The 22,201-nt window shown below is 38.2% G+C and overlaps 2 protein-coding genes and 2 long non-coding RNA genes across 5 annotated transcripts; 2 read left to right on the top strand and 2 right to left on the bottom strand.

Annotated features, from left to right (window-relative positions):
• The first annotated feature begins 2,925 nt into the window (after nucleotides 1–2,925).
• LOC139187500 (G-type lectin S-receptor-like serine/threonine-protein kinase RKS1) lies at nucleotides 2,926–6,298 on the top strand. Of its 2 annotated transcripts, none has more exons than XM_070807343.1 (7): nucleotides 2,926–4,397; nucleotides 4,484–4,621; nucleotides 4,719–4,861; nucleotides 4,980–5,190; nucleotides 5,280–5,517; nucleotides 5,639–5,789; nucleotides 5,863–6,298. In XM_070807343.1, the coding sequence occupies exons 1-7, from the start codon at nucleotides 3,143–3,145 to the stop codon at nucleotides 6,163–6,165; spliced, it is 2,439 nt and encodes an 812-aa protein (XP_070663444.1). In that variant the 5' UTR covers nucleotides 2,926–3,142; the 3' UTR covers nucleotides 6,166–6,298. The 2 variants fall into 2 exon arrangements, with proteins under 2 accessions (XP_070663444.1, XP_070663443.1); XM_070807342.1 differs by having other exon boundaries at nucleotides 3,002–4,397; nucleotides 4,986–5,190.
• On the bottom strand, nucleotides 5,142–5,708 carry LOC114827791 (uncharacterized). The gene is made up of 2 exons (XR_003777073.2): nucleotides 5,572–5,708; nucleotides 5,142–5,482 (listed from the first exon to the last, which is right to left on the bottom strand). It is a non-coding gene; the product is annotated as an uncharacterized lncRNA (long non-coding RNA).
• A 3,312-nt stretch (nucleotides 6,299–9,610) lies between the features above and the next one.
• Nucleotides 9,611–15,374, bottom strand: LOC139189080 (uncharacterized). Its single transcript, XR_011572583.1, has 2 exons — nucleotides 15,036–15,374; nucleotides 9,611–10,004 (listed from the first exon to the last, which is right to left on the bottom strand). It is a non-coding gene; the product is annotated as an uncharacterized lncRNA (long non-coding RNA).
• Nucleotides 15,375–18,320: 2,946 nt separating this feature from the next.
• Nucleotides 18,321–21,987, top strand: LOC103446652 (G-type lectin S-receptor-like serine/threonine-protein kinase At1g11410). Its single transcript, XM_008360509.4, has 7 exons — nucleotides 18,321–19,627; nucleotides 19,739–19,876; nucleotides 20,125–20,252; nucleotides 20,423–20,636; nucleotides 20,772–21,009; nucleotides 21,117–21,267; nucleotides 21,359–21,987. The coding sequence occupies exons 1-7, from the start codon at nucleotides 18,394–18,396 to the stop codon at nucleotides 21,659–21,661; spliced, it is 2,406 nt and encodes an 801-aa protein (XP_008358731.2). The 5' UTR covers nucleotides 18,321–18,393; the 3' UTR covers nucleotides 21,662–21,987.
• The last annotated feature ends 214 nt before the right edge of the window (nucleotides 21,988–22,201 follow it).

Below are 22,201 nucleotides of genomic sequence, written 5' to 3'. Positions count from 1 at the left end.
TGTTTGTCACGGCAAACATAAAGATTGGAGTTTTATCGATCACGTCTTGCTTGCATGGCTACTGCATCTTCGGTAACTACCATTGGAATCAGGTCAGTCACTCTTCGTTTGTGTTTTAATTGTATAACCTTATAAGGCTAACACGTACTAGTAATAACCTTTGTAAATAAGTGAAAAGGCCCAAAAAATGTTGAATGAAAGCTTTGCTTCTTGTGTTCTTCCTCCTCTTCCCATTTTGCACATCCGTTGACACCATAGCAACGGAAATATCTTCGAACTAGGGTTCTTCAGCCCCGGGAACTCCAGGTCCAGATATGTCGGAATTTGGTAATGCTCAAAAAGATAAAAAAAAAGCAGTGGTTTGGGTTGCAAACAGAGATAACCCCATCAAGGATACCTCTGAAATCCTTACTATAGACAGGCATGGAAGACTGCTTCTTTATGCTTACGATATGTATATTAGCCATAATCTTGCGGCTAATATGCATTATCTGGTATTCAAACCATGAAAGTAGCCAAATCGTCAATTGAGAAGTTGTTGAGGATCGAACTAGTTACAATTGCATGATTATGTTACACCTTTAGTAGAAAACAAATCATGCATGAAAGACGCCTGCATGACATAGCCAAACCATGAAATACACTAAATACATATTCTTTCAACAGCTTTGGCTAGAAGAAAATATGTTAAAAATATTTTATGATTTACAATATTCTATTTTACAGTTGATTGAGTGGTTCCAAAAATTCCCTTTGGAATAAAAGTACTCACAACATATAAATTAGAATTATGATTTCCAAAATAGTCATTTAGAACAATATCAAGTAATTCATTTTGGTGGAATATTAATTTAATGATTCTTAGAGACAGATATAAGAACATGTTGCTTGTGATATGGAACAACAAAGCTCTCAAGAGATAGAAACACGGTTATTCAGTTGTTCAATAATGATAATAAAAAGATCACTTACTATACTAATGCTACTTTCCAATTTTGTCTTGAAAAAAATGATCCTCATAATCAAAATTGATAACCAAACAAAACCATTGGTTTGAACAAAATAAACCAATAGTTATTTTCAAAAAAAAATTTGCTAATTCTGTAAATTATGTGACATGTACTATGGTGGAAGCTTGATCCTTAACAGCCTTGGATTTGAAATGTAATCCCTCCACTACGTTCACATAAATTAGAGTTTAAGAATGAGAGGTTTGTGGTTTGTGGTAATCCAACTTCAGCATACCATAGGAAGCAGGTAAGGCTTTTTAACTAGGTTTTGGCTGCTGGGGATTCATGTACAGGAGAGAAGATGTTGATCTGTGATGCTTCGCTTGCCATATAAACAAATCCTATGACTTTTCAAATTGATTACCTTTTATTCCATCTTATCATGGATCGCTTTTATCATAATGTCCACTACTAATCATACTTGGTGTGAGATTTTTTGGTTCGCTAAATTCGTACGTACTTGGCCCCATTCAAGCCAATTTAGCTCTGCCATTCTTTCGCATATGCACAGAAACGTTAATAAGAATTGTCTTTATCAACCCACTGGATGCAACTGGGCTGTGGTCAGAATTAAAGAAGTGGAACTTTGTAGCTATATCAGTTTGAGGGGATTGTTTTGTCTTGTCGACATATACGACTGGAAGTCGCGGGTAAGCTCACGATGAATCAACGACTGGAAGTGGTGGTTAACTTAACGTTGCACCAACGGCTAGAAGTCGTGGGTGAGTTTACCGTTGCATTAACGACTGGAAGTCGAGTCGCCCATGCCCTTTAGCATTATTCAATCCCAAGAAGATTAGGAGATGTATTTAATTGAGAATTTGAAAGACTTTAATGGATTTATAAATCCATGAATTTTTGTGGACTTTAATTGATTTATAGAGATTTCATATAAAATTTTGATTCAATTTCCGCAAAATCTCATAGGAAGAGGTGAGATCTGTAAATGTTTAAAATACACTACGAAATCTCTCTAATTCCCTCTAATTTCTCAATTTTCTCAGATTCTTTAAAATCAATTTCTAATTGAATACACCTGGAATGTTATAAACTTCTTTAAAATCCTAATTGAATACACTTGGATTTCTAAAGATTTTAATAAACTATCTTAAAATTCTAATTGAATACACCTTGAATTTCAGAGAATCACTTAAAATCTTGATTGAATGCCCCTAGATTCATTAAAGGAATTAAAATCTATCAAAATCCCAATTGAATACACCTCCAGTGTAATTTATCAAATGTGAGAGGTTTTTCTAAATAAATGAAAAACACAATAAACCTCAAGGAATAAGTGTAATTAACCCTCTTAAATAAAATTATTACCTAATGAAATACAAGTTTGACTAAAAGCAAATGTCCATTTTGGAAGTCTTGGCTTTGAATTTTAACCCCATTAATTAACAGAGAAATTGACTCTGTTAATGAAAATTCAATCTCAATTGCTAAGTAAATTAGCAAGTGGTGTGGATTGTCTCTGTGAATATGGCGTCCCATGTTCAAATCGTTTATCTTCCCGTTAATGTAATTTAGAGTAATAATATCACTTATTAAACAATGATATTATCTATACTAAAGAGGAGGGGACGAACTTAGCCTCACAATGAACTAGCAATAATGTGGTTTAAATTCATATTTGACGATAATTAAACTTAAAACCTTTCACTTATAAGAAAATAGGAATATCACTAACTCGTAGTATTATCTGACAATATATAATATCACTTCTGGACTTGTAAAAAAAGTTTTCCTAGACCGGTCAAAATCAAATACGAACCACGTATTGAAAAACTGAATTATTTCTGTAAGTGGGGATTCCGCTAAGTTTGAAAAATTGTACTTTCGGCCAAGTCAATGATTCGATATTGTTCACCGCCTTTTCTTTTTTTTTGGTAAACTATTCACAACCTTTTTTGGTTGAGTTGTAATTTGCTTTCCCCTCGTGGAGTTTCGGTGTTCCTCTTGGCTTTTGCTCTTGTTATGAAAATTCCCAGTTCACCAAAAAAAAAAAAAAAAAATCGATATTATTGAGTTGAGCCCAGAATGGCGCCCTTAGAACTTGCCACGCAAAAACTTCAACGAAAACATCTAACATTGTCAATGATCCGACAGAAAAATAAGTAAAACACCAAATGCCCAGAAAAATGGTTTTCAAACTACTTTTGCATGTTGTCTTCCTTCTCCTCATCGTCCTCTTCCCATTCTGCACATCCATAGACACCATAGCATTCAACCAACAGGTCAAAGATGGTGACTTCATAGTGTCGAAAGAAGGCAACGTTGAACTGGGATTCTTCAGCCCCGGCAACTCCAGCTCCCGCTACGTCGGAATTTGGTTTGCTCAAAAATATGAAAAGGGGCAGAAGGTAGTGGTTTGGGTTGCAAACAGAAACAACCCCATCAATGATACCTCTGGTGTGCTCACAATTGACAGGCATGGAAATTTAGTTCTTTATGCTCTTGAGAATATTTCTATTTGGTCTGCTTACGTGTCGGTTCAAACCAGAAGCACTTCTGTGGCTCAGCTTTTGGATTCGGGAAACTTAGTGCTTTTCCAGGACAATAGAAGTGATAGCTTTATATGGCAGAGTTTTGATTATCCAACTGACACTTTACTTCCAGGAATGAAAGTTGGGTTGAATTGGAAAAAAGGGTTGGAATGGATCTTAACATCTTGGAAATCAGAAGATGACCCTTCAACCGGGGACTATAGTTATCGGCTTTTTTCGAATCAGACTGCCATTCCACATTATTTTGTGTACAAGGGTTTAGCTAAGTATTGGAGATCTAATCCCGGGCCATGGCCTAATTATGTGAGCAATAGCGAAGAGAAGTATTATTTCCTTGTAAATGATAACACATCTGTAATTAGAACTGTGTTGAGGCACTATGGTTCATATCAACAACTGAGATGGAATGATGGTGATGATGAATGGGAGGAACTCTGGGAGGTGCCAAAATATCGGTGTGACAAGTATGGACAGTGTGGTCCTAACAGCAGATGTAGCCCTGAAAATATTTTGTTTGAGTGTGAGTGTCTTCCAGGGTATGAACCAAAATCTGTGAATAATTGGAACCGGAGAGATGGGTCGGATGGGTGCGTGAGTAAGCGAATTGGGGTGTCAAAGTGTGGGAATGGAGATGAGTTTGTAAAGGTGGTGCGTGTTAAAGATCCAGACACGTCGAGAGCAGCACAGTTGTTAACAAATATCAGTGCAAATGAGTGTGAGCAAGTGTGCTTGAGCAATTGTTCCTGCACAGCATATCTGAGAGCAGAATGGGAAGGGCGGAGTGATTGCTTGTTTTGGTATGGTGATTTGATGGACATCTTAGTGCGGACAGAGTTGGGACGAGATATATATGTTCGTGTGGACAAAGTCGAATTAGGTACTCATTTTTCTTGTCTGGTTTTGGTGTCTAAATATGTTCTCCTTTCATGATTTTTTAATCCTTTATGGCACTCTTATTTGTAGATCAGAATACTAGAAAATCGAAAGGTTTTCTGAGACGGAGGGGTTTGCTTGCTATTCCAATTGTTTTTGTTCTTATGGCATTTGTACTAATCATTGTGTTTGCCTGCTGGAAGCTTAAGAAAAAGAGGAAGACAGAAGGTATGAGAAGTGCTAATCCATTCTGAATTGTTGAACGTAAATAAAAGCAATTTGATTTCATCTAACTGAATTTCTATTGGTTTTTGTGATAGCACAGACTTCGTGGGGGCAGATGAACTTGAAGCAACTAGGAGACACCCCGAGTTGCAACTTTTCGATCTGAGCACTATAATAGCAGCCACAGACAACTTTTCGCCCACCAGTGAACTTGGCCGAGGTGGTTTTGGGACTGTTTATAAGGTAAGTCCTAATCTTTTTATGATGGAATGATTTCTTCTACGCAGTTTTGTTTGGGTCTCTGACTGTTTTTTCTTTTATCATGTGAAAGGCTAATAGTAAAACTGATTCTTTAATTTAGGGTCAGTTACCAAATGATCAGATTATTGCTATAAAAAGATTGTCAAGAACGTCAGGACAAGGGGTTGAAGAATTCAAAAATGAAGTTGCGCTGATAGCGAGACTTCAGCACAGGAATCTCGTGAAACTTTTAGGCTGTTGTATAAAGGGAGAAGAAAGGATGTTAGTCCTCGAACACTTGCCAAACAAAAGCTTGGACTCCTTTCTTTTTGGTATGTCTAACTCAAACTATGGAGTATATATTTGCAAGTTTCATGCTAAAACGTGCTACATATAATTACACAAATACCGATCAATGCAGATCACAGAAAAAGGTCCTTGTTGGATTGGAAAAAACGCTTTGAAATCATCAACGGGGTTGCTCGTGGAATTTTGTATCTTCATCAGGACTCAAGACTTAGAATTATCCATAGGGATCTAAAAACCAGCAACATTCTTCTAGATTCTGAGATGAACCCAAAAATTTCAGATTTCGGTATGGCAAGAATCTTCCATGGAGACCAACTGCAAGACAAAACCAACAGAGTTGTTGGAACATAGTAAGAAACATACTAGCTCTCACACATTGATGGAATAAATCACAATAAAGTCACCTTTCATTAGCTTTCCTTCTCATTTTACTATTCTTCGGCTGTAACATATTGTTCTATTCATATGCAGTGGCTATATGTCACCCGAGTACGTAGTGTTTGGGAGATTTTCAACCAAATCCGATGTTTTTAGTTTTGGGATCATATTATTGGAGATTATAAGCAGCAAGAAAAACAACGGTGTTTATCAGGATGATCATTCCATAAACTTGATAGGAAATGTAAGTAACAGAATTTCTGCTAAAAATCTACCCTTTTTTACTTCCCCTGTTTAAAATGATACTGTTACTACAGGTTTGGCAGCTGTGGAGAGAAGGCAGACCCTTAGAAATTGTGGATTCGTCACTAGAGTCATTTCCGTCGGATGAAGTAATGCGATGCATTCAAGTTGGGCTCTTGTGCGTGGAAGAAGATTCGAAGGACCGACCATCAATGTCAACCGTTGTTTTCATGTTGAGTGGTGAAACATCTCCACCATCTCCTAAACAGCCTGCATTTGTCTTCAGAAAAAGTTCTTGTGATGATGCTGATCCATTAATTCCGAAAGGATCAGATTCTATGAACGGCTTGACAATAACTGCATTTGAAGCTCGTTAGTTGTTAATGATGCAGGCTCTTGATTCTGTAATTACCAAAATTGTTTGATCATTTCGTTTCCCTTCCTTATTACTTGTATTAACCAAGAACTCATTTTCTAGCCTTTTAACTTCAATCCAATAATTTCACAACATAGACATATAGTTAAGATTACTTAATTCCATGTTTAGTTAAGATCAATGCACAGTTACCTGACGATTAACAAGGTCCATTTGGCAGTTGAGAAGTTTGAATGAAACTTAATCAGTAAGGGTAGTGATTTTCACACTCCCAGTTTCTCCTTCTGATACCTCCCTTTACTTTTATTCTCTGTTCTATAAAACGAGGGTGGTGAAAATCACTTCGCAATCGGTAATCAAGGTGAAAGTAAAAATAGGCAACTGAATTACTGTCACTGAGTCAGTCAAATACCAGTTGAACAAAAATACCACATCCAAATAAATACCAAATCAACAAGATCCAATGACACGCCTGATCCTAATATTCCCCAGACATCAGGGTAGGCACGTGCTGGCCGACACTCGAAGGTGACGAAGCTATACTAGAATGCATGAGAACAAGAAATAAATAAGACTTGTAAATTTAAATATAATTAATATGCAAATGAGGAACGTGTTCAGAGCATACAACTAACTAAAATACTAAAAAAATATATAAAATTGAATGAGTAAATGTAAAGAATAGAGCAAAAATATGATTTGCGGAAGTATTTTTCTTCTATTGAAACAAGGAGATTTATACAAAGAAGAATACTTGACTTGGAAGTAAATTACCCTACTTTCTAGGTATACAACAGGAAACTAAACTTTATACAAATCAATTACAAAAATGTTTCCTAAACTAAGCCAAGATATCAGGAATGATATCATTGACTTCTCTACACTCCCCCTCAAGTTGGAGAGTGGATGTCAAGAACTCCCAACTTGTGTATAATGGACAAGAAAGATTCCTTTCCCAATGCCTTCGTGAACACATCTGCAAGTTGTTGTGAAGAAGGAACAAATCGCGTAACAATAGAACCATCTTGTATTTTATCTCGAACAAAATGGCAATCCATCTCTATATGTCTAGTCCGCTCATGGAAAACTGGATTGGCAGCAATATGAAGAGCTGCTTTGTTGTCACAATGTAATAAGGCCGGTTTTGGATGCAACAATCCCAAGTCCTTTAGAAGATATCGAAGCCATGATAGTTCACAACAAGTTCCAGTCATGGCTCTATACTCGGCCTCAGCTGATGATAAAGATACGGTTTTTTGTCTCTTTGATCTCCAAGAAACCAATGAAGAACCCAAAAACACGCAATACCCTGTGGTTGATCTTTGTGTCATAGAACATCCTGCCCAATCTGAATCACAGTATGCATTCAAGGTCAAGTCATTTTTAGAAGAGAAAAATAAACCTTGTCCAGGAGTAATCTTTATGTATTTCAAAACTCGGAGAGCTACTTCCATGTGTGGACGGCGAGGTTCATGCATAAACCTACTTAGCACATGCACCGAATATGTGATATCCGGCCTAGTAATTGTTAAATAGATCAATCGACCCACCAACCTCCTATACTGTGCCGGATCTTTAAGTAACTCACCATTGTCAGAAAGTTTAAGATTCAGCTCCATAGGAAACTCGATTGGACGAGTTCCCAAAAGACCACCATCCTTCAGAATCTCTAAAGCATACTTACGTTGAGAAATGAAAATCCCATTCTTTGATCGTGACACTTCGATGCCTAGAAAGTATTTCAAGTCACCAAGGTCCTTGATTTTGAAACGACTATTGAGAAAATTTTTGAGATCCCTAATGGCATTAGGATAATTTCCAGTGATCAGAATATCATCAACATAAATTAAAAGAGCTATAAAAGACTTGCCTTGCTGCCTTGTGAACAAAGAGTAATCAGCCTTTGATTGAACATAACCAGCACAGTGAATAGACTCAGAAAACTTGGCAAACCATTACCGGGATGCTTGCTTCAGTCCATATAAGGATTTGTTAAGGCGACATACCAAATTCTCCCCTATCGCCGAAGACCGGGAGGAGGAAGCATATAGATTTCTTCATGAAGATCACCATGAAGAAACGTATTGTTGACATCAAGTTGATGAAGAGACCAGGAACAGGAAGCAGCAAGAGCTAAGAGGCAGCGAACAGTTGTCATCTTAGCAGTGGGAGAGAAAGTATCATGAAAGTCAATCCCTTCAAGTTGTGTGTAACCCTTGGCAACCAAACGAGCTTTATAATGCTCAATGGATCCATCAGAATGAAGCTTGATTTTATAGACTCATTGACAACCAATGGGAGATTTACCAGTCGGAAGAGAAGTGAGAGTCCATGTGTGATTAGCTTCGAGAGCCTGTAGTTCAGAAGTCATGGCAACCTGCCAATGAGAGGAAGCAGCAGCCTCGGCATAAGTCTGGGGCTTAACCTGTTGAGTGATAGTTGCAAGAAAAGATTGTTGTGCAAGTGAGAAACGATGATAAGTGAGATAATTAGCAAGTGGATAACGCGTACTATTAGCATGACCAGACAATGAAGACGATGGAGGATCAGGTTGGGTAAGCTTAAGAGTGGGGCAGTCATAATCTCGCAACCTTGGAGGCGGTGAGGAGTGGCGGCTAGATCGGCGAAGCATCGGTGCAGGTGGTGCAGGAGGCAGGGAGGCAGCAGGCTCGAGAGAAGATGCATCAGGGTGTAGGTCAGAATCAGTTGAAATCTCGGGCGAAAAAAAAGTGGTAGGAGTATCAGTAGACACGGGTGAGGTAGAAGGTGTAGTAGCTTGAGGCTCAGGTAAAGAGGGTGTAGGGTGAGGAAAGACGATAGGTAGTGGCGTAGGGTTAGGTGAAGTAGAGGATGGAGAAGAATGGTAAGGAAAAATATGTTCATGAAAAACAACATCCCTGCTAGTAAAAAAAGTATGAGTGGTAAAGTTGTAAAGTTTGTACGCTTTTTAACCAACGTGTAGCCAAGGAAGACAAATTTGTGGGCTCGGGGAGCAAACTTGTGAGAGATATGGGTGTTGGTGGCATAAGCAAGACAACCGAAGACTTTAAGGTGGGAAAATGAAGGTGGTTTTAAGTACAATTGTTCAAAAGGAGTATTTTTGGAAAGAATGAGGGTAGGAAGACGATTAATAATATGGACAGCCGTAAGGACACATTCCCCCCAAAAAGTAATAGGAAGGTTAGCTTGGAAACGCAAAGCACGAGCAATTTCAAGTATGTGACGATGCTTGCGCTCGACGACCCCATTTTGTTGGGGTGTATAGACACAAGAGCGTTGATAAAGGACCCCATGATCTTGGAAGAAACCATGAAGAGAAAAAAATTATCTACCATTGTCCACTCGTATTTGGCGAATGGATGTATTAAACTGAGTTTGAACAAAAGAGAAAAAACCCTTGAGGATGTGCTGTGTTTCTGATTTGTGTTGCATAAAAAATATCCATGTGAAACGAGAATAATCATCCACAATAGTTAAGAAATACTTGGCTCCAGAAGTTGATGCAACTGCGTAAGGACCCCAAATATCACAATGGATCAAATCAAAAGGTTTTGTGGTTGTAATGGAACTGATACTAAAAGGTAAACGACTTTGCTTGGCTAAAGGACAAACATTACAAGCATTATTGGATTGAAAAGGAAAATGCAACAGGTGTTTTGACATGAAATCGAGCCTAGAAGGAGATAAATGACCCAAACGCCGATGCCACAACTCTGTAGGTGAGAGAACAAGGTTGCAAACTTGGCGAGAGCTACCAGAGACGGTGGGAATCAACGTTACCAAGTAGTAAAGTCCTCCACGTTGCTTACCTAAACCAATCACCTTCTTCGTCGTCAAGTCCTGCATAAGACACCATGAAGGGAAAAAAGGTTACAGAACAATGCAATCCACTTGTAATTCGACTCACAGACATCAAATATACTTGAAAAGAGGGCACACACAACACATCTCGTAACAAAAAAGTGGAACTCAAAAGAATTGTCCCAGTGGAGACTATGCGAGCTTGCTCTCCACTTGGTAATAAAACTGGTGACAAATTGGTGTTTTTGACACCATCAGTAAGCAAATCAGGTGAGGAGGTTATATGATCTGTTGCACCATTGTCAATTATCCATCGACGTAAATGCAAAAAAGATTTCGACAAACCTGTCTTTATGGCAGTGGCATTAGCTTTTGGAGGAACGGAGACATCAACTCCTTTATTATTCATGATGTCAAGGATTTGCTGGAATTGAGTGTCAGATAACCTGGACATCACCGACCTCATCTCTTCCAAAGTTGCACCTGTTGAAACTTGATTTGCAGACGAAGAAGAATTGCCTTCCTTTTTAGAAGACTTGCTTCTTTTTTGAGGCTTGACTTTGTGAAGACGATGCCCCAGTGGATACCCGTGAAGTTGGTAACAAGTATCAATGGTGTGATAGTCATGATCACAATGAGTACAATGCAAGGGCTTACGACTTGAAGATCCAGATCACCGTGAACCACCTTATCGAACAGCCATAGCTGCTGTCTTGGTGACTCCACGTGAAGCAGTAAGAGATCTTTGCTTCTTTTCCTAGGAAATTGAAGCATGGGCCTGACGAACAGTTGGTAAAGGGTTCATCAACAAGACTTGCCCTCGAATGGCACTATAGGACTCGTTGAGACCCATAAGGAACTGTATTAATTTATTTCTTTCATTTTGCGCTCCACATGTGCAGGAAGTGGAGTCATTGTATGACGCCAGTTCATCCCATAATTTCTTCAGCTTAGTGTAGTACGCAGCAACTGAAAGTTGGTCTTAAGTAAGAGAAGCAATGTCCCGTTGTAATTGGAAAATCCGAGGAACATTGCTTTGAGAATAACGCTCACGCAACTCCTCCCAGATTGCATGAGCATCAGTCATGTAAAGAATATTGTCTGAAATTTCTGAATCAATGGAGTTGATAATCCATACAACGATCATGTCATTGCATCTCTGCCATGTAGCATGATCAGCAGGTTTGGTTTTCTCGGAAGGCTGTGTAACAGTACCATCAATAAAACCTAGCTTGTTTTTGGCACTAAGGGAGATTCTCATTGCACGAGACCAGGTAGAGTAGTTGTCCCCATTAAGGGGCTTCGAAACCAGCATCATAGATGAGTGATCTGAATGATGAATAAACAAAGGATTTGAAACATCAGTTTTGACGTCAGCCGCAAAACCTTTGGGAATTTCGTCAGTGGCCATGATGGTTGACGGAAGATGGCTATTGAAAAATAGAAAGAAAGGGTAGCGGCAAAAACTAGGGTTTCGACCCAGCTCTTGATACCATGTAAAGAATAGAGCAAAAATATGATTTGCGGAAGTATTTTTCTTCTTTTGAAACAAGGAGATTTATACAAAGAAGAATACTTGACTTAGAAGTAAATTACCCTACTTTCTAGGTATACAACAGGAAACTAAACTTTATACAAATCAATTACAAAAATGTTACCTAAACTAAGCCAAGATATCAGGAATGATATCATTGACTTCTCTACAGTAAAGAAATGGGTTGTACACCGAGAGGACTCGAAAATGGCGATGTGGAAGTGCTTCGACGCCGGGATTGTACACCTCAATTCTAAGTCCTAAAGGGGGCGCAAAACAAAACATGAGTGGACCAAGTTGATATATATATATATATATACTACTGAAACAGCTATTCAACGTACTAACCCCCAAAGTTTTATGAAAACTAATAACATAATATGTGATAGGTTTTCCGAAAACCCTAGCATGCCATAAAATCTTTCCAAGTCACATATCTCGTATATAGTGTGCTAAATAATGGTATCAAATATCAATAACTCTCGGTCTCATGCCAGCTTCCTTGTCTCTACGCCCGAAGCCAGAGATTATTTCTCCAGGCCCTATGCTTGCTCCATGTCTCTCAGCCCGAAGCTAAAGATTATTTCTTCCGAGCCGCAGCCAACAACCATAATCCTTGCCCGTGGAGGTATAGTGACCACTAGATACACACAAAACATTGAACATAATCTTTCCAAACGTAGGTATATATATAAATCTCAAAACATCTTCATAGTATAAAGTCATCCATTATCTATACTATAAAGAAGTGTGTAAAAGCATGTTCTAAATAGTATATAGTCATCCATCATATATACTACAAAGAACATCAGTTCGATAAAATATGATAATTCAAACTATTCTCAGTAAGCATAATATATCATAAAACACAGTCATTAAATCATGCTTTTCATGTATGCAATTCTACTATTAAAACATGCATTTTAGAAGGGGTCCACTCACAGATACTTCACCAACGAAGAGCCATATGAAGTAGGAAGAACGGAATCGCCGCTAATAAACGCACCTAAGCACATAAAGTGTCAAGCCCTGATCCCGACATACGTCCAAGATAGACACGTGACGTCCCTAAATGCCCGTAACTCAACATACATCGCCTTTTTGATATGTACAAAATATAATTCAAGATCCAGATGCATAATAATTTTGCATATACTTTATGGCTCCATCTAATCTCTTCGTTAAACTGCCTACGTACCCTCAATAAGGATCAACCCATTCATAGTTCAACTTTTCATTACATTGGGACGTTTATCACAGTACATTCAAATCGAAAAGTATAGTATTCCTCAATCAATTATTAGAACTTAACAAGCATGAATTACTAGATTCTTGGCTACAAAACAAACCCACATGACATTCAAGGTTTCTATTTCATCCATCATATAAATCATTATGCTTCAACATAAAATCGCTATTCATATCATGTAATATATCAAAGAATCAACATAGCACAATAGTATCCTCTAGTCGCATTAATCACTAATCTAATCATGTTAATAACTTCAACATCCTTCCATAATCATCTCAAGTAACCCATTCCATGATATCAAGGAGGCACGATATTAACATTTAATTATGCTAATCAGTCAATCAGATCACACCTCAATGCACAAAAATTAATAAAGAACTTCTACATAATTCCCTGCCTGAATTTCAAGTAATAACTTGATAATTCTAATTTATATTCATAAGATCTATTGTGGGTAAATCTCATTCACTCGAATCCAGGGAACAAATCTAACTTATGGAAATGAGCAAGAGTAGGGATTCCGGACTACTCAACGGACTCCAAATCAAGATATGATTACAGACCATCACTCAACGGAATCACGGAGTATGAGGGATTTCGGATCATCTCTCAACGGAATCCGAGTGGATACGATTCCGGACCATCACTCAACGGAATCGCTGAGCACAATGCACAACCACCACTAAGTGAAACCCAAGTTAGATACGATTCCGGAACATCACTCAACGAAATCGTAGAGTAGAAGGGATTCCAGACCATCTCTCAACGAAATCCGGAGTAAAAGGAATTCTAGACCATCACTCAACGGAATCCAAGCAAGCATATGGTACCTACTAAATGTACCAGGTATATCTAAACCTCATCATCTCCATAAAGGTATGTCGTATTTCACTTACATGGATTCCTAAGCATTGCTCTTAGTTACTAACACAAGGATCCACCATCGTGGCCAAATTCTGTTTCACAAATGCAAGATACTACTATATGCATGACTTGAATTTTAATCCTAATGACAGTACTTTGGATTACTAATGTAACAGTATCCAAATTCAATGCCCTATTTGGTTCATCCAAAATAAATCTTTGTAAATACACATGAAGGAATAATTCTGGACCATTAGTAATGATGTGTTTCAATAGGTATAAAAATGCACCAACACAATAAAGTAATTGAGCTTACAATCATATCACAGCTTTACTCAGATTTATCTTATAAGCCAAGGGATGGAATCATATAATACACACCTATATAATATTCATTGTTTCTGACTTTAAAGAAATGCTTTGATCGGTAAAGTTGGAACTACCCAACAGCCATAGCAACATATGAAAAAGAATTGCGAACGTAAAGGTTATTTTGGTGTAGTTCAAGAACTTGCATGCTTATGCATGAATATACAAATATGTGTATACGCAACCTGAATAGGTAAAGAATACATAAATACGTTGGCACATAATTATATAAGAAAGTGGTTCTTTTGGAACCCAATACGTAACCTTATCAAGTGGTTTTAGCACAAACTCAAAATAGATAAGTAAATTAGAATTAAGTTGTAAGAAGAAATGATATTGCAAAAGCAACAGCCTCATCTCCACAAAAGTTGCAAAAAAACAGTCTTAGTCAATCAAGATTAAGCTCGATTTGAACACCCATAACTACACCAAATGATGTAAACTTACATGAGATTCGAAGCTTGTTTTGAGTACATTAAAAACATCTAAGATTTGTAAGAAATGGGGTTCCGATTTGAAAGTTATGCAAGATACATAATAGAACCACGAAACTGGAAATCCAGTATTTGCTGCTGTCTGGCAGCTTTGTGACTCAAATTTGTACATGGTTTTGACATATCAAAACTCAACAGAATTATGTGAAATCAGATGGGCTTTGATCATTGACATGTCTAGTTTCAAAACACATAATAATGGATCAAAAGGAATCCATTAGGACATAGAAATCAAGAGCCAAAGTAAGCTACTGAAACATAGCTTTTCTCTGCAGACACATAAGTTCCTGCAACTTAGAACCAAATTCTTCTAATCCAAAACGTAACTTCAAAATACTTTTATACAATTCAATCATATTTATAACTTTAATTTCAATTATGTCAACAATAAACAAGAATTGACCATTTTTCCCAAACCCTTAAACATGATAATTTGATCAACACACCCAATGTATAAAATTGAAAGTAATAAGAAGATTGATACAAAGCAATTATGGAAAGAACAAAGAGAGCTAGGAGTTTTTACCAATGTTGCGGGTCGACAAAAGGAATCATACCTTTGTTATGATTCTCTTTGCTTCTTCAGACATCGTCTTCTACACTTCCTTCTATACTTCCTTCGACCTCTCTCAAAAGACGGGGTACAGTTTCTCTCTTTGTTCCCCCCTTCTTTCCCGTTCTTCTTTCCTCCTTATCCCGGTTCATAGTTTCGGGGCAGTGGGATTCCTTGTAATCGCCCTCTTGGCCAACGCCATCTCCCCTTTTCTTTTTCTTTCTTTTGACCCGTCTCTCCCCCTTGTAATTTTCTGATTTGTCCTCATTTCCCCCCAATTTCCTCTTCTTTCCCACATCTCTTCTTTTCTTCCTCTCCCCTGCTGCCATCCTCCCGCTTCTAGAGTTCTCCCCCTCTAATTGGTCCATTCCCCTTTTTAAACTAACTTCCTTTAACCCACATGTGAGAATTAAATAATTCCCACAATCTATAGTTCACAACTTCAAACGTCTGTAACTTTACCGTTATAATTCGGACTCGCAAACGGCTTTCGCCTAGGCATTTGTGGGTTCGAGATCTATTTAAAACCACTAGTTAAAACTTCAAAAAAATCAACGAAAGATAAAGATTGATTTCGAAAATTCAAACCCGATAACTATTCGATTTAATTCCCAAAATTTACAGAATTAAAATTAAGTAATCAAAATAATGTAAACGTGAAATACGAACTTAAATTTTAAGATACATAATGAATAGTGAAATCCGGGGACGAGATTTCACATAAAGGGTCCAATTAATAAAACTACACTCAAATGATTGAATTTGGAAAAACAGATGTCAGAAACGGATTCAGGATGTCGAAATTAGCCTAGAAGGGGTCTTGGGCAAACCCGATAAAGTCAACAAAAAGTCAATGTTGACCGATTAAAGTTAACGATCAGCGTTGATCGGGTCAACAGTCAGACCGAGTCAAAGTTAGCCGGGTCAGGTCAATGGGTCTGGATCAACCAGGTTTGGGCTTGGGTTGGATCCGGTTAGAGTTTTGGGCCAAAAGGTTTGGGGTTAATAGATTTGGGCTTGGATAATGGACTGGGCCTTAGGTTTATAGAAATGGGGCTTGGGTTAGTAGGTTAGTGTATTGGGCTTTGGGTTTGAGCCGGTTACAAAGATGGGTTTGGGCTAGTTACATGGGTTGCGGGTCGGGTTGACCCAATCACCTAAAACCCACCGAAAACTGGGTTTTTGGTCAGATTTTAGGGTAACATTCAAAGCTCCATAACTTCTTCAATACACAATCAAGTGATTCAAAAACCAAAGTTGTAGTACTCAACGAGATGAAGAGAATGGTACTTTGTACGATGGCTAACTCGTCATGGTTTGGCCGGAAAACTGGGTAAACTTCAAACGTTCATAACTTCTTCAATACTCAACAAAATCAAGTGATTCAAAAATAAAAATCATACTTCTCGATAAGACGAAGAGAATGGTACCTTTTCAATGGCTAGCTCGTTGTGGTTTGGCTGAAAAAATGGCCTGAAAGGTCGCGACCCAACTTGTGTTTTGATCCCGACGATCTGGAAGGAAGTTCGAGGTGAGTTTGGGTGTTCTAGGCTCATGAGGACGATGGTGGTTGTGCCATCGTTGTTCGTTGTGTGTGTGTGTGTGTTGCCCTCAGGGAGGGTGAGGAGAGATAGAGGGAATATGAGAGAAAGAAAGAAAGTGAGGGAGAGAAGAGAGAGGGAACCGAGGACCAAAAGTGAGGGTAGGCCCCCTTGGGCACACCATTTAACACCAAAAACAATATTTTAAACAAATATACCACAACCCAAATGAAATTACCAAAAATACCCTTCTGTTCCGTAAAATTTGGGACGGGTTGTCACATCCAAGGATCGACCAACCATGTCAGCCATTGTTTCATGTTGAGCCGCGAAGCATCTCCACCATCTCCTTAGCAGCCTACATTTGTCTTGTGAAAAAATTCATGTAGCGATGCAGATCCATCAGTTTTAAAAAAATCATGTTCTGCCGCTTAGCACTACTGTCTAGTGGTATTCCTCTTCACTTGTAAGTGAGAGGTGTTAGGTTCAAATCTCGTCAAAGATAAATTTGAACCACATTATTGCTAACTCATTGTGAGGCTAAGTCCACCCCTCTTTTTAGTGTAGATAATATTGTTTGTTAAAAAAAAAAAAATCATGTTCTAAATGACTTGACAATAACTAAATTCAAAGCTCGTGTGCACTTGATTTGTTGTATGATTATGAGCCCTTGTGATATCTTTAACCCGCATTAATTCTTGCTGCCATTTTGGCAAATTATACAGAATCAAAAGATGTATGGTTGGGAGCTGTCACGCATCTCACATCTATAAATTACAGGACTAACTCCTTGGTGTGGTGTGACTTACACCGGCACATGTTACATAAGCAAAAATAAAAGGAAAACTCGATGGATACAACTGAACTGATGGCTAAAATTAAAACCAAAACGAAATGACCACAATACTGACAATAGTATAGTTCATGTGAGAAATGCAAATTACTGTACAACAATTTTTTTTAACAAATGATATTAGTTACACCAAGTGAGTGAGGGAGTGGGCTAAGCCTTATCATGGACTATCAATAATATGGTTCAAATTCGTTTTTAACAAAAATCAAACTTAAAACCTCTTACTTCCAAGTGATTAGTATCATTATACGTTGTACATTTTTACCTTTTATTGCGGTTTTTTTTTAATGGAGGCCTGCAGCCCAAATACTTATAAACTTACACATTCGAAAAGTCGGCCCATAGTTAACATGGCTGTCAGCTGCTCAAGTTTCGGCCCAATAACTCGAAGACCTTATATTCAGATTTTTTCGGAAAGGAAAATGAAAATTCCTTAAGAAAAGTCTCAATCTCTAATTTATTTATTTTTTTTTTATTTTATGAACCATGTTCGGTTTATTTTGGAGTTTGAATTGAATATAGCAAACGAGAGTTCAAGAAAAAATTTAAGTAGGGGTATGCAGAATGAAAGGTAATGAAACAGAAATTTTCGTGTAAATAAATGCTCTTAACCACTTGAGTTACAAGTCTTGCATCTTAACAATTATCACCTATATCCAAGGTTTATTAATCTAAAATGGTGCAGGTCCTTGCTTGAACAGTTGTCAAAGTTCCATAATATCTTCGGCAGTTGACAAGTTTTGAATATCATCAGTAGCCATGGTGGAAGCAAAAATAGGCAACTATAAGTCAATTCAAACTTTAGAGACGTCGTTGTTGAGTAGGTCATACCAACTGACCAAAATTGCCAAAATTGCCAAAATTCAAAGAAGCCGCCAACTTGTCAAACCAAAAGTGTCAATTTATGGCCACAACTCAGAAAAATAAGTGAAGGGCCACTGGTTGATGGATGGAAATGCCCAAGAAAAATGTTAATGAAAGCTTTGCTTCTTGTGTTCTTCCTCCTCTTCCCATTTGGCACGTCCGTTGACACCATAGCAACGGACCAACATGTCAAGGACGGTGATTTGCTGGTGTCTAAAGATAATATCTTCGAACTAGGGTTCTTCAGCCCCGGGAACTCCAGGTACAGATATGTCGGAATTTGGTTTGCTCGAAAAGATCAAAAAGCAGTGGTTTGGGTTGCAAACAGAAACAACCCCATCAATGACACCTCTGGAATCCTTACTATAGACAGGTACGGAAGACTGCTTCTTTATGCTTACAATATGCAGGGTATTCCTATATGGTCTACAAATGTGACGGTCCAAACCGCAAACACTAGTTGCAGGGCTCAGCTGTTAGATTCTGGAAATCTAGTTCTTTTCCAAGATAACAAAAGTGAAAGTTTTATGTGGCAGAGTTTTGATCATCCTACAGATACTCTCCTTCAGGGTATGAAACTCGGCATCAATTGGAAAACAGGGATACAGTGGGTCTTAACATCTTGGAAGTCACAAGATGACCCTGGAACTGGGGACTACACTGTTAGGCTCCGTTCCAATCAACGTTTCAAACCCCAATATTTTGTTACTTATAAAGGTTTGACTCCATATTGGCGAAGTGATACACTGGAAGACCCTAGTTTTGTCATTAATCAGGACGAAATGTATTACTTAATTCAAAGCGATAGCACTCCAATAAGGGTGGTCTTGAATGATTCTGGGTTACTGCAACACCTGAGGTGGAACAATGCAGATAGCAAATGGAAGGAACTCTGGTCTGCGCCAAAATATCGGTGTGACCAGTATGGACAGTGTGGCGCCAACAGCAAATGTAGCCCTGACAATATCAATTTATTCGAGTGTGAGTGCCTGCCAGGGTATGAACCAAAGTCTGTCAATGATTGGAATAGGAGAGATGGGTCAGGTGGCTGTGTGAGTAAACGAGTTGCGGTGTCAAAGTGTGGGAACGGAGAGGGGTTCGTCAAAGTGGCACGAGTTAAAGATCCAGACACAATGAAAGTAGCACGGTTTGAAAACAGTACGAGTCACAAAGAGTGCGAGCAGGTGTGCTTAAGAAATTGTTCTTGCTCTGCATATATGATCATAGAAGCTGAAGGGCGCATTGATTGCTTGACATGGTATGGTGAGTTGCTGGACATTTTAGTGCACACACAGGTAGGGCGAGATCTGCATGTTCGTGTGGACAAAATCGAATTAGGTACCATTTCTTGCCATGGAAAAGTTGAGTTTCAGATTTTCAGAATATATGATACTTACTGTACTACTGGTTTTGATGTTTTCTAATCCTTTGTCCCACTCTTATGTGTAGCTGAAAATTCAAGAAACTCTAAAGGTTTTCTTAAAAGGAGGGGTATGCTGGCTGTTCTGATGTTGTCTGTTCTTCTGGCATTGATACTAATCCTTGCGTTGTCCTGTTGGTGGCTTAAGAAAAAGAGGAAGACAAAAGGTAAGAAGTAGTCAGTTCTTTAACCGTGTCATCTAAATTCTTTAACCGTGTCAACTAAACAGAAAGCATTCTACTCATTGAAGTACGGCGTTGGTCATAACACTTCTGCAGTTTGTAAACCACATCAAAGCTCTCTACTTCCGATGTCATTTTTTCAAGGAAAATTATTTTCTTTTGCAAAGCTCTCTCCTCACTGCAGTAGTGAGGAGAAAATGACATCGACAATGATTTTCTTTTATTAATTGCAGATGAACTTGAAGAAACCAGAAGACACCCTGAATTGCAATTTTTCAATCTGAGCACGATAATAGCAGCTACAGACAACTTCTCTTGCGTCAATAAACTTGGCCAAGGTGGTTTTGGTACGGTTTATAAGGTTGGTCGAAATTTAGAAGCCATAGATATCTTATAATAGAATGATTTCTTCTCAGCATTAGAGAGTACTCTGTTTCTTTACTATTCTTCTTTAGCTTATCACAAGTAAATATATCGTTAAAAGTGGCAATTACGTCAAAGCTTAATGATAATACCCAATAAAAACTTCAGGGTCAGTTACCAAATGATGATCGGATTATTGCTGTAAAAAGATTGTCCAGAACTTCAGGACAAGGGGTTGAAGAATTCAAAAACGAAGTTGCGTTGATAGCAAAACTTCAACACAGGAACCTCGTGAAACTTTTAGGCTGTTGTATTAGGGGAGAAGAAAGGATGTTGATCCTGGAACACTTGCCGAACAAGAGCTTGGACTACTTTCTTTTTGGTATGTCTGGAGGAAAGATTCATTTGTTCATAATGTTTCTAAAACTATGTACAATATATGTGTGTATGTGTGTGTGTGTTAAGCTTATTACAAAGAAAAATATGACATTTACATAGAAACCATATCATTTTGTAGATCATACAAGAAGGTCCTTGCTGGATTGGAAAAAACGTTTTGAAATCGTCAACGGGGTTGCTCGTGGGATTTTGTATCTCCATCAGGACTCAAGACTTAGGATTATCCACAGGGATCTAAAAACCAGTAATGTTCTTCTAGATGCTGAGTTGAACCCAAAAATCTCAGATTTCGGCATGGCAAGGATATTCCATGGGGACCAACTGCAGGATAAGACCAACAGAGTTGTCGGAACATAGTAAGAATCATACCACATTCACGCATGCATGAAATAAATCACACCATACTGTCATATTTATATTCAACAGAGTTGTCTGTAATATGGTGTTATCTGTTCATATGTAGTGGATATATGTCACCAGAATATGCAGTGTTTGGAAGGTATTCAACGAAATCAGATGTATTTAGTTTTGGGATCATCTTATTGGAGATTGTAAGCGGAAGTAAAAACAATGGTTCGTACCAGGAGGATCATTCCGTGAACTTGATAGGACATGTAAGTCACACAAAATCCGATAACAATCCATCCTTACTACTAATTACTACTTACATTCATCCCTTTCTCAAAATGTTACTTTCAACTGCAGGTTTGGCAGCTGTGGAGAGAAGACAGAGCCTTAGAAATCGTGGATTCTTCATTGGACTCGTATCAGTCAGATGAAGTCATGCGATGCATTCAAGTCGGGCTCTTGTGCGTTCAAGAAGATTCAAAGGATCGACCGACTATGTCAGCAGTTGTATTCATGTTGAGTGGCGAAGCATCTCTACCATCTCCTCAGCAGCCTGCATTTGTCTTCAGAAAGAGTTCATGCAGTGTTGCTGGTCCATCAATTCCGAACGGATTATATTCTGGTGACGATTTCACAATAACTAGAGTTGAAGCTCGATAATGATTCAGCCTCTTGCTTGACTATAATTCCTAGATGATCTGTACAGTATACTGTGAAATGTAATCGTATAGTGTATTCTAGATAAGTTCACGAGCGCCATTCGGACTCGGTAGCACGGTGCCAAAAATATCGAGAAATTTCAGTTCCTTCCTGCCGAATGATGAACAAATCCGGTAGCTAGGTCTCTGACGAAATTTGGTCAACGCTTCGGTTGGTTTGGCCTAACGGCTTTGACTAGAAGCTCCCTATGGAAATGACCAACCCAACATCTCTCTTGTATTCTTATTGAGTTAGAAATTCAAAAATCATAATTTTCTGTATCAAAATGTGTTTTTCATATTTTCCTCATGAGGAAAATGTTAAAATAATTAAAAGTAAATAAAAAGAAATTATCCCACCACTTCTTGGCGCACCGAGAAACTATGAAAAACTTATACAAGCACAAGGAAAAGTCACACTGCAACTCTACGATGTATGAAGACGGTTTAAGAAAGGACGATGATGCTTGCATCCACTCTATGGGAAGCGCTGACTTATCTT

This window comes from Malus domestica, chromosome 10 (assembly GCF_042453785.1).
Source record: "Malus domestica chromosome 10, GDT2T_hap1".
NCBI classification, from domain to species: Eukaryota; Viridiplantae; Streptophyta; class Magnoliopsida; order Rosales; family Rosaceae; genus Malus; species Malus domestica.
Note: the sequence above shows the minus strand (reverse complement) of the source record. Positions and strands in the feature narration are given on the sequence as shown.

Coding starts and splice junctions, on each gene's coding strand:
- LOC139187500 (XM_070807343.1), top strand. CDS start 3,143: ATGCCCAGAAAAATGGTTTTCAAACTACTTTTGCATGTTGTCTTCCTT. Junction 5,518..5,638: donor AACAGAGTTGTTGGAACATA/GTAAGAAACATA, acceptor ATTCATATGCAG/TGGCTATATGTCACCCGAGT. Junction 5,790..5,862: donor CCATAAACTTGATAGGAAAT/GTAAGTAACAGA, acceptor CTGTTACTACAG/GTTTGGCAGCTGTGGAGAGA.
- LOC103446652 (XM_008360509.4), top strand. CDS start 18,394: ATGTTAATGAAAGCTTTGCTTCTTGTGTTCTTCCTCCTCTTCCCATTT. Junction 19,877..20,124: donor GAAAAAGAGGAAGACAAAAG/GTAAGAAGTAGT, acceptor TATTAATTGCAG/ATGAACTTGAAGAAACCAGA. Junction 21,010..21,116: donor AACAGAGTTGTCGGAACATA/GTAAGAATCATA, acceptor GTTCATATGTAG/TGGATATATGTCACCAGAAT.